The sequence below is a fragment of the Dermatophagoides farinae genome, unplaced genomic scaffold (genome assembly GCF_024713945.1).
Source record: "Dermatophagoides farinae isolate YC_2012a unplaced genomic scaffold, ASM2471394v1 contig3, whole genome shotgun sequence".
Taxonomy (NCBI): domain Eukaryota; kingdom Metazoa; phylum Arthropoda; class Arachnida; order Sarcoptiformes; family Pyroglyphidae; genus Dermatophagoides; species Dermatophagoides farinae.
This window is the reverse complement of record NW_027461518.1, coordinates 318,664-330,624: the sequence shown is the minus strand read 5'-3', so window position 1 is coordinate 330,624 and position 11,961 is coordinate 318,664. Positions and strand designations below refer to the sequence as shown.

The window sequence follows — 11,961 nt, the reverse complement described above, 5'->3', positions numbered from 1 at the left end:
ATAAATTCAGAAATATAACGTCTTTAAAAGTCAGATCGATCAATTCGAAAGGATTTATTCGCAATTCCGAAAACTCGTGCCGTCTTAGAACTGCAAATACGGGCTTTAATAATAGTTTGAAAACAAATACTATTAACAGTCTTGTTAAGCCTAGTGGTAAAATTTCTATTTTAGAAAAAAATCGGGGGTCTTCAAAGGATACGGTACGATTAGTTACGTCTAACGAAGACTATGAATCAAAAAAAGACGATTCTTCTGAAGAAAGAAGTATAAGTCGCAGTTTCTCTGATCATGTAGCTGATTTTGTTAACATGAAAGTATTCATCAAAAACGAATATATAGAAAGCGTCGATGAAATTCCGAACAAGCCAGGTTATATTTCGTTAAATTCTTGCGAGGAACTTATTTTAAAGTTTTTATTCTCGACGCCTAACAGCGACGAAGATTTGTACGATATCATTGCGGATAAACGTGAGTGTAATCTGGTTAACAACAGTAATATTCTTAATTTGCTTCCAAAGAATTATATCAAAGAATCTAATTTGAGATTCGAAAAAATCAGAGATAGATACACCATTCTAGCACTTTACCAAAAGTTTTACAAGGCACTCGACATTTCGCGACCAAGCTTTTACGGATTGGTAGACGCGTACGTAAACCAGTTTGAAAACGTTGTAAATCAAAACGAGAATTTTAAGTTGTCGAGCACACTACTGCTGCTGCGTATTGGAACTTACTATCCCCGGATATACGGACAGAAAATTATTAACTCTGTGTACAGACTATTTTCGTATTTTCCAAAGTTGTGCATGAACAGTAATGCTGATGTAAATCAGTTTGTGAAGTATCTAGTAGTATATTATACAATAGACGTGCCGGTTATACATAGCAAACTAACATGTATTCTCAATTTGTTTAGTCGCTACTACGAAATATCGATTTCGCGCGCAGTTCAAGAATATTTATTTTCCACATATGTAGCTGGAGCTATAGCAAACGATGAAACAGACGGACAAAATTATGAGGCGTACAAATATGCCTTGCTTCTCACTTCTGTTGTAAAGGCTGTGTATAAAATCGAAACACATACGTGGATTCTGCAAACAGCTTCTTGGAATATAGTTTTGATTTTGCTTGAAAAAATGCTTAGACCTGCATATATTGAGACTAAACTGAGCTTTCCATCCGAGATTTACACCGAAAACAACATGCCTATATTATCTCCGTTTACTGAAAACAAAGGCCAGTTAGTTAGCTACATTTCAGATTGGATTTACATTCTAATAAAACGAATTGAAGAAGTCCGGTTTTCCGACTTGAAAACACAGGAATTTTTGTTTCTCAATCGGATTTTGTATTTGGTGTTGCGCATGGGTTACGACATATCTGAGATCCCTCTGGTGGTCGAACTGTGTACGATAGATCCTGAACTAGTACTTTCTTCAGAGTACGCTAACGATTTTCAGTTCTATTTAACTGTGATCTTCTATCAAAGTTTCTATTCTATTCCAAATTTCAATTTCGACATAGTAGACATAATAATTGATCCGCCGTGCTGGATGTCTTACGACATTCGAAACGAAATTTTGTTGTATTTGGTCAAGAATAATCCAAACTTCTTTGGTTTGCGTATTTATCTGTTTTTGATCAAGTCAGTATTGAACATTTTGCCAGACAAGTTGCAGCGCTGTATTACCACAGTGGTTGTGTTTTGCAGTGTGCATTATTTTTACCCAGACGAAATAGCCAGTTATAATGATTCAAACGTAATCAAATTAACTCTGGAATTGTATAAGGCGATTGCCGAAATTGAAAACTTCAATTTCGAACTAGGGCCGTCGCTATTTTGGATACTTGAGTTTTTTTTGATATGCAACAAAAAACAGTTCGATTTATTATATAAAAAGTATAAAAAATATCTGAGAAAATTCGATGAATTTTCCATTTTCAGCCAATTTTACGAATTAGCGTAAAAAAATAAATTAATTTTGAACGATCAAAATTGAAGTGCACTGAAAGATGAAATGCCTATACGGATTGCAATTTAAAGTTTTTATTTTGATGCTTGGCTGTGCTGGATTGACAAATGCGTTTAACTTAGGAAAAATATTTAGCAGCAAAAACACTAAAATAATGAAAAACGTTATAAATGCTAGCGGAGTTGCAGTGGGAGCTTTAAGCGGAGACTCCTGCGTCTCGTCGTTTCATTTTGAGTCAAAACGCGGGAAAGGAGAAGATGACTACAATTTTCATTGTAGACCAAGTTGATGGATCGTCGGTCAAAATAAAATTTTCATAAATTAATTTTGAATTAAATTTTTATTTTACACACTAATAACTCAAAAGCTCTTGAATGACAGGGTTATCACCTCAAGCACAGGAATATATTTGCTCATTAAACGGTTATTTGATAAGAAATACTATAACTTGTTTAGACTTGGATCGCGCCAAGCAGGAAGCGGATACAAGAATGCAGAACGCCCTGAAAGAAAATCCAGACAGCTTCAAAACCGACGAATATCAAGAAGACTACAAAAAGTCTCTGAATTTGATATTGAACAAAGTTAGCCTGCTTCAGCAATCACTACACTTTGTAAAATACGCTGAAGAATTGATAGTGTCCGCTAAGAGTTATTGAGGGTAGATTTCAAGTCCTTAAACATGCCACAATGTTTTTTTATTGGTTATCCATGGAATCTATCTTCATATAGATTCCATAATTTTAATAAATAAATATTATAAAGTAGCATTAAAAATACAGATAATTAGAAACGCATAAAAAAGACTTGAGATGTGTCTTAAGTATTGACTTACATCAGGTTAGAAGGTTAAAAATAAAACTAAGAAAAAGAAGTTGCTCGATAAGTGGATGAGTCAGTAAAATAAAATGCATCAGTCCCATTATGAAGGTTCAAACCGTGGGTCTGTTAAGCGAATTGGGTTTAAAAACGCTGTTCTGCGGACCTTCTACAAAGACTTTCTAATGAATTTCAATGATGAAAACAGCGGGGACGATAAAAAAACTTATTACAATAAGATAATAAGTTTAAAAGAATCCAGTTCCGAAAATCTCGTCATCTACATCAGTGATATACTTTCATATTTTGACTATGAGGAAGAATTTAAGTTACAAGGTTCAAAATGCGACGAAGCAATGGTATTTTTGTTGTACAACACGCAGTTTGCATTATCGATGTTGTACGAGTGTGTGCTTTCAATTCGTCAAGAATATTTTGAAAATATCAATTTCCAAAGAGATTTAAACAGTTTGTCTTATGCGGCAAAATGTAGGTTATTCTTACGCGATAGAATTTCAAATTCAAATAACATACCTGCCATTTATAAATGCTCGTATTCGATTAGACTGGTTTGTCCAGATTATTGGCCAGTCGTTCCCATTCATCAAATTAAGTCGAAGGAAATCGGTAGACTGCTTAAAGTTTCTGGGGTTGTTTTACAAGTTACTAACGTTCGACCCAGAATGACTGTTGCAGCGTACTACTGTGAATCTTGCAACGAACGAACTTTCGTTCCAATAGATTTCAACGTTTTCTGTCCGTTGACGACGTGTACTTCGACCACTTGTGTTGCGAGCGGAAAGAAAGGCACGTTAATTTTGTCGTATCGCGAAAGCAAATTGGTTATGCAGCAAATGATTGTTATTCAAGAATTACCGCAAAATATTCCATCGGGTTCCTTGCCTAAAAGTTTAAGGTTGGTGCTGAAAAATGACTTCGTTCACGCGATAAAACCTGGGATGACGATTACCGTTAGCGGTATATACACTCCAGATTCTAAAGCTCGCGGAGTTGTTAAAAAGTTATTCAACACTATTGAAGCTGTGGTGAATGTCACTCATGTCGAATTCCCTTTTGACGACACTCCAAACAATGAAGATTTTGAAAAACAAGACTTCATTAAAGAAATTCAACGCAAATATCCTGGTCGGATGTTATATGAAATGCTCGCCGCGAGTTTAGCCCCATCGATTTACGGGCATGAAGAAATTAAAAAGACACTGTTACTTCAACTCGTTGGAGGAACGAATGTTAACACTGGTGACAGTTTAAAAATAAGAGGGGACATCCACGTACTCTTAATTGGAGACCCTGGTATTGCCAAAAGTCAGTTATTGAAACGGATAAACAACCTATATTCGCGCTCCAACTATACTTGTGGTAAGGGAACGTCTAGTGTAGGTTTGACCGCCTCAATTGTACGAGATCCATTGACGTCAGAACTTATGTTAGAAGGAGGAGCCGTTGTGTTAACAGATAAGGGAATTTGTTGTATTGATGAATTTGACAAAATGGACGAAAAGGACCGAACGGCAATTCACGAAGTTATGGAACAGCAAACCGTCAGCGTTAGCAAGGCTGGATTGATCGCAACTTTGAACGCTCGCACACGTATTTTAGCCGCTGCAAACCCGATAAATAGTCGTTATAACGTCAACCGGACAGCTGTTCAGAACATTGGGTTGCCAGCTGCTTTGCTGACAAGGTTTGACGTTGTGTTTTTGGTTTTGGACACTTTCGGCGATAAGACTGCCGACTTGGCGATGGCTAAACATATTTTAAACCTGCACAAAGGCGAAACATTTTCGCATGTGGGTATTAACGACATTAACTACCCCATTTTCTCGACGAACGATTTCCGCAAAATCATTCGTGCTACAAGCAGTGTCAAAGCATATTTGTCGCCTGAAGTAGTTGAACAAATCATCAACTACTATGTCGAAAGCCGAATCGAAGAATACAAACGAGGACTTGATCTTGAAGAGCTGACCTACATTACCCCGAGAACGCTCTTATCCATAATTAGACTTTCGCAAGGGTTGGCAAAATTGCGATTTTCCTCTATCGTGGAAACCGACGACGTTAATGAAGCCATAAAGTTGGTTGTCGCTAGCAAGGAGTCGGTCTCCAAACGTCGCAAAGCGACTGCTAAAACGGAAAACAATAAAAACCTGCGCTACTACCAAATGCTCAAAGATTATTCCAAAAATTTATGTAACGAACAGGGTTGGATATTATTTGACGATATGTTGAATGCTACGCAAGACGTCATCAACGAAGACATTGAGCTTTTAATTGACGCCTTAGTTGCTTCTAGCGAAGCCATGTGGGACTCAATTGAACGGAACAAGTTTAGATTCATTTAGCTAATTGAACCTTGCACGACACAAACCTCGTTCTAATGTAGCAGTTCAGCTCAACACCAAATTTATCCCGAGAAAGTTTTTGCTCATCATTAAAGTTTGCAAATACGACCGCTGATACTTAAGTACTATGCGTATGTTTAAACTGATTTATGTTGCAAACTAAGTTATAAATAAGTATGTAAAAAATATAAAAAATTGTGGTAAACGATTATGATTGTTCTGGACTGCCGTCTTGGTACCCGTTTAATTCGTTGTGACTTTGCCCACCGATGGGCTTTTCAGTACTTGTGGAATCTCTGTATTTTTTCGCGTCGAGATTGTTTTTTGTGTTATTTCCTATATGTGTGGAATAGTTATGCTGCGATATAATTCCTGAAGTTTGGCCTGCGCCTGGACCTACCACGTATGGGTAGTATATTTGAGGAGCAACTTGGCCGCTCGGATGGTTGGCGAAATGGTTGTGTGGATAGATGTGCGGAGCGGGCTGGCGTTGCTGGTTTTGCTGCATTAGAAACTGGTTTTGCTGGTAAAACTGAGGTGAAATGTTAACAGAACCGTTGTAGTGGTACATGTACGAATTTAGACCTGGATTGCCGTTGTTGAGGACTACGTTAGTTTTGCTGGGAACCTGTGGCTGAGCCGATGGCTGCTGATAATAAACGGGGTATTCTTGTATGTTAGATCGCTGTAGGCCAGGTTGATTATAATAAGATTGGTTATAAGAGCCTTGCATGAACATTTGTGACTGTGCTTGCGGCATCACATGGTACGGATAATTTTTTGTTGGCATCTGGTTGCTTATGGTGGGCACGTTCTCCACGCTTTTGTTTGGCTTGAACTGTATAGGATACGCAGGCTGCTGATGCATTGTGCGCATAGGCATGTAATTGTAAGTGGCAGAGTCGGGCGAACACGGAGGCATATTTTGTTGCATATTGATAGGCTGAGTTAAGGCGTGGTTGTCGTAGAACGTTTGGTTGATCATTCTTTCTGCGTAGTTCTCGGTGAGCTTTCTTCGTTTTTGAACTTTTTGGTGTATTTTGTTGACCTGTTCATCTGCGGACTGAGTGAAAGCCACGTCGGGATTGTTTTGGGGAATTACGTGTGTCGCTGGGGAGCTTGCCTCTTCCATGGGATTTTCTTCTTCTTCAATAGTCATGGAAGCTGCGCTTTCGGTGTTGTCTGAATCGTTTTCGTCCGAACTGGCAACGTCGACCTCTGTAAAGCAGCGAGGCGTAGCGTTGCGCTTCATACGCTGTTTCTTCAGACTCTGCGGCGCTTCAGCGTTGCCGTCTTCGTGCTGAATCGAGTCGTTGGCAATTTTTTCCAGCGCACGCGCTGTCTTCTTTTTGTTCGAGTTAAGATTTTTTTCGCTAAATGTTTGCTTTTCTTTCTTCTTGGAGAAAATAACGCAGTCGCCGAGCTCGGCTTCAGCCATCAGCTTGTAAAACAAAGCATCTATGTTTTTTTGAAGAGATTTGCGAACGCCCAAAACGTTTGAAGTGGTCACAGCTATGTCGTCGGATAAAGGCATGGGCTCCTGTTTGTTTAACAGCTCGATCAATTTTTCCATCTTCGAAATACGATCAGCGTATTCTTTTTGCTCATCTTCAGTCAACGTTTCACAGTGCCTTCGTAAATGGTTGCGACTGGTGACACCACACTTCGGACAAAAGCATTTTAAGGTGGTTTTTTTACCAGCTTGAGACTCTGGCGCCAAGTAGGCTGGAGAAGTTTTGTCTTGTTCTTTGTCCTGTATTTCTAACTTCTCAAACATTTCTTCCTCAGGAGACTTTACTACATCCGTAGCCTCGACTTTAGGCGCGTTTTCGTCAGCGTCGTCTGTGATAAAGCGCTTCTCAACTTCGGCCGGAAAAGGACAAACCGACGCTTCGTGACCGGGCAACTTACAGTTTTCACAAACTTTAAGAATTTCTCGAGGCATTTTTATCAGTTGTGGTCTACTAGGTTTAGACTTATCGTCTTCAGCGCGTTTTTCCTCTGGTTCACTAGTTATTTTTTGCGACTTTTTTTCTTCTAAAGCGTCTAAAACCACTTTTGGATACAGTTTTTCGAAACCTGCCTTGATGGCGTTTAGTAAATCCTTGCCTCGTTCTTCGATCTGACGCTTACGAGCAAAAAAACGCTTTTTGTTGTCGCCAATTTTTTTGTAAGAAGTAGTAACAAGATCACCCGCGTCGAGGGAGTCGTTCGCTTTGTTCTTGTTCTTCTGTTTGCCAGCTTCTTGCCTGGTCTTTTGTTGTAGTTCGCGACGAACTTGCGCTTCTTTTTCCATCTGTTGCTTAGATAGCAATTGTCTGCGTTGCTGTTCTTTGATGGCTTTACATTTTGAACACAAAAAGAGAACCAGTTTATCAGAGTTAACTTGATAACCGCGACGAGTGAGGTCGGTAAAGTACGTGGCTGAAGGCGTGTATCGCCTATATTCGGGAGGGAAACAGTCAAAACAAAAAGTAGTCGGACATTCTGCACAATTGATTAACATCCCTCCCGCTTGCGAGCCTCGTCTGAAACATAAACAACATTCGTGCCAACTACAAATCCACGTTTTGCGAGGCGGTTCTGTCATTTCTAAACAACCAGACATGTGGTACACTCGTGGACATCGATGACAAGGTATCAGAGGATCGGCGTTAGTGTCAAGACTGTTGTTTCCACAGCCACACTTGAAACACTTTTTGTCGTGTATAATGCGTTTATTAATCTTTTTCTTTTCAGTAACTTGACTTATGTTAGTTAAAACACGAACTTTTCGTCTCAACGGTCGAAGCCGTCTTTCTTCTAATAATGGTTTGCCTGATAAGTCGTTTGTAACCTCAATTTCAGAGTTGGGAACAGGTGATATCGGATTTGTAGTGGCGTTCGATTCGCTGTCATAACTAGTCTTCTGAGTGTTGGTGTCGGAGTGTTCGTTCATGTCTACTGATTCTGAAGCTATGTTTTCGTCGTAATCGTCGTTCATGTTAAAGTCGACCACAATGTTTTCGCCTTCTTCAGACTCGTATAGCAAATCTTCGTCTAGCTTGATCATATCGTCTAACATCGGCAAGCTCCGTCTTTTGCGTTGCATGATGTCGGACAGTGAAAGGTCTGCGATAGATTCGGGCTCGTTTACAACTGTTTTAATAGCCTTTTTCCCGTACTGTAAAAGTTTTTTAATTTCTTCCACATTCATTTTGTTGGCAGATTCGTCGTTTAATTCTTCGTCTGAACAGTGTTCCACGTCAGCACGGTCTGTTTGTCCACAAGATTTTATCAAAATTTTGTCTAGTTTCATTTTTTGCATACGTCTGAACGCCATTCGTTCTTCGATCGTCCATTCGGTGATAAGCTTCCAGACGTGTACGTCTCTCATTTGACCGATACGGTGTGCTCGGTCAATGGCCTGCAAATCTATGAAAGGGTTCCAATCTTCGTCAAATAAAATAACGTGGTTGGCCGTTACTAGATTGATACCGACTCCCCCTGCTCGTGTACAAATCAGGTAAGCGAGATGGGTGGAGCCAGAACTGTTGAACTCTCGAATGTCTAATTCTCTAATCATTTTGTTCGTGCTTCCATCGAGACGCAGATATCTAAACCCGCGGTACTTAAAGTATTTTTCCAATTCGTCTAGCACCAGTTGAAACTGAGTGAATATTAGTACTTTATGAATGTAGCGTTGTTTCTGATTATTAGTGTCCGAGGAAGTTACATCTTCTTCGTTATTTTCGTCTTTTTGTTCATTATCGCGTTCAGCTTCCGAACCATGAATAAGAATTTCGCCTTCGTGTGTTTCATCGTAATAATTCGCAGACGATTCATTGTTGAAATTTTCGAGTTCAGCAGACTTTTTAAGGGCTTGCATTTCGTTGAATGTGATGTCAGACATTAACATGGAATCTTCAAGCCAGGGCACTTTTTGCTCGTTCTTCAGCAAGTCGTTGTAACACTTGTGCGCCAATTCATCAACTTGTGCTTCATAAGCTTTCTGTTGTTTGAAAGCGAGTGCACTTCTCTTCCGGCGTTCGCGTTCTGCATATTGACGTGCTGAGTAAACTTTATTTCCGATTTTTATCGTTCCTTCAGAATCAATCATTTGTGTTTCTTCTGATTTTTTTATTTGTAAATCATCCTTTGTTTCGTCGTCTGCATTTGATGGAGTGGTGTTTTTAGGAGTGGCTTTGGGGAAAGGGTTTTCTGTAATATAATTATATTTGATGTTTTGAATATAAGCGTTTGTATATTCTTTGCTAAAATGACAATTTTGAATGTGTAGTTGCATGAGTAATTTGTCAAGAACAATTAATTTCGAACTTGCTTGAATGTGTTCGTCGCCTTGGATTTGTTGTAGTTGTAATGCTTTCTCAACAAGTTCTGCTTCTTCATTGGAAACATGGAATATTTCTTTCAGTTTGCTTAGTTGCTGTTTGGAAGAAACTAAACATCGAGGGTGACAAGTGCAAATTCTCATTTTTATCACGGCTCCCAGAATTTTTCTAACTGAGTTCGTTTGGAATGCGGCTTCTCCTATTTCTAACAATTTAGCGTACCAATTAGCACCGGTATTGGACAGAGGAAGCCATATCTCGTGTTCAATTTTTCTCGGCAATTTGACAACCAAGTCTTTTGTTCTTCGCAACATCATTTGTTTTAGCAAGTGAGACACACTCTCTACAACTTTGTTATCGATAAAGTTATCTACATTGTTATTAGTATTAAGATCTTTAATTGAGCCGAAATAGTCTTTTAAAAACATTTTCTCAAACTGATCACTATCTTTCAGTACATCTGGAAACAGAAAGTTTAATAAAGTAATTAATTCATTAATGTTATTTTGTAACGGCGTACCGGTTAAAAGAACCCGCATCGTTGCACAAACCCGGTCGAGGGAATGACGAATTCGTCCGCTTTCGTTTTTGATTCGGTGCGCTTCGTCGAGAATAAGACATTGCCAGTCAAAGTTATCGCAAAAAAACGATTCTTCAGTGACAGCGGTTTCATATGTAGTGATATAAAGGTCGTGTAGCCCTTGTGAGGCTACCGGATCGTTCATTATGTGATCTCTTTCAAATTTACTACCACAAAGTTTAACTAGTTTTAAATGCGGCACAAATCTGCGAACTTCTCTGGCCCAGTTGCCAACAGTGCTTAAGGGTACTACTATCAAGTGAGGCCCTGTGATTCCTGAAAATTTCAAAGCGCTAAGGAATGTCAAACATTGTATAGTTTTACCGAGACCCATTTCGTCAGCTAATACAGCTCCTGCGCGGTAAAAAAAACTTTGAAGTAGCCATCCAACACCGAGCTTTTGGTAATCCTTTAATACAGTACCCTCTTTTAAAAGTTTGCCCTTTGAAGCTTTGTAGGCTTTATTGTACATTTCGAGATATTCAGACTCAGTCTTGTAGTCTATCTTTGTTTTATCTTCGTCGTGAGTGTCGTTATCGCTCTCAGTGTCACTGTCAGCAGTTTTGTACTTGGTAAACCCAGAAAACAACTTTTTAAGCCGAGTATAAGCCTTGTCAGTTAAAAAAGGTTTTAAATCGTTGCGGTGAAGCCACAAAAATCTGTCTCGATTTTGCTTGCTAATTCTGTGTTGATTGCGTATGCAAGCTTGTATTTCATACATTCTACGCACCATGGCCGTTCGACTGAGAATACGGTGAATATGTCCTCTCAGCGGGTCTTCTCCTCTACAAATAGGGCATTGCCAGAGTTTGTCTTCGGATTCGAATTCCAAAAACTCGTTGTCAATACACCGGGGATGAAAACTCTGATCACAATAATCACACTCTAGTAAACGGCCGTGTTTTTGACAAACGTAACATATATCGACATTCCCGCCGATACGTTTCCCATCTGACGATGTTTTTGTCTTGTCTGCATTTTCTTCATTAGTAGTTTTATTTTTTAGCGCGGGAACTTTTTCGTTTATTGATTTTGCAGCTTCTCCCAGTGGATCACACTTCGAACAAAACCACAAGTTGTCGTCATCAGTTGTGTCATACTCTTTCAAACCTAAACATTCGATATGTGCAGAGTTTGGACAGCCATCGCATAAAAGAATCCCGGTTAAGTCAATTTCTTCCTTCGAATTTTGTTTGGAGTTGGTGAAGAATTTTTTCTCACATAAATAACATACATCGTTGTTAGTGTTCTTCGTGACGCAGTATGGACAGACAAAGTCGTCTGTGTTACCGGACCATGAATCAGTCATGGTTAAGCACCATGCATGAAATCGCTTCGTACAACGTAATCCTAGACCTAAAAAGAATCGTTTAAATTCTTACAGTAAGACAAGATAACAATGTATCTGTTCCACAAAAAATTACTTACATTTAATGTTAGGATTTGAATCCCGACAAATGTGACACCAGTCTCTTACTCGAAATGACATTGAATAATTTTAGTTAGCTTGTTAAGATTGTGATAACAGTTTTAGTGTGTCGGTAAAGACATGAATTTCTTATAAATAGACTTAGAGTATTCGACTTTAATATATAATAATGCCAGAAAACTAGAAAAAGTACATCTTGCGAAGTTACTAAGAATTTTTTTTTGAGTTTTAAGATATTTTTTGTTAAATCTACAGTTAGCAGGCGGTTGAAGTTGTACAATAAAATACTACAATATGTATGAATTAATATATTTTTAATCGATGGTTTGTCCACCATCAAAACTGTGCAAATTTACAAGTTTACTAATTCAATTAATAAATCATATTTACAAAATATTGTTATGAAATAATTTTTTTCGAAAAAAAAATTAATGTTTTAGATTTATTTCATATATTG

General features: G+C 38.6%; 2 protein-coding genes across 2 annotated transcripts; one reads left to right on the top strand and one right to left on the bottom strand.

Moving 5' to 3' along the window:
* The first annotated feature begins 4,309 nt into the window (after nucleotides 1-4,309).
* LOC142598004 (uncharacterized) lies at nucleotides 4,310-5,164 on the top strand. The gene has a single exon (XM_075734988.1). It carries the CDS (start codon nucleotides 4,310-4,312, stop codon nucleotides 5,162-5,164), a length of 855 nt encoding a protein of 284 aa, XP_075591103.1.
* Nucleotides 5,165-5,311: 147 nt separating this feature from the next.
* Nucleotides 5,312-10,547, bottom strand: LOC142598003 (SWI/SNF-related matrix-associated actin-dependent regulator of chromatin subfamily A member 1-like). The gene is made up of 3 exons (XM_075734987.1): nucleotides 9,430-10,547; nucleotides 8,805-8,838; nucleotides 5,312-5,323 (listed from the first exon to the last, which is right to left on the bottom strand). Exons 1-3 carry the CDS (start codon nucleotides 10,545-10,547, stop codon nucleotides 5,312-5,314), a joined length of 1,164 nt encoding a protein of 387 aa, XP_075591102.1.
* Between the last annotated feature and the right edge of the window lie 1,414 nt (nucleotides 10,548-11,961).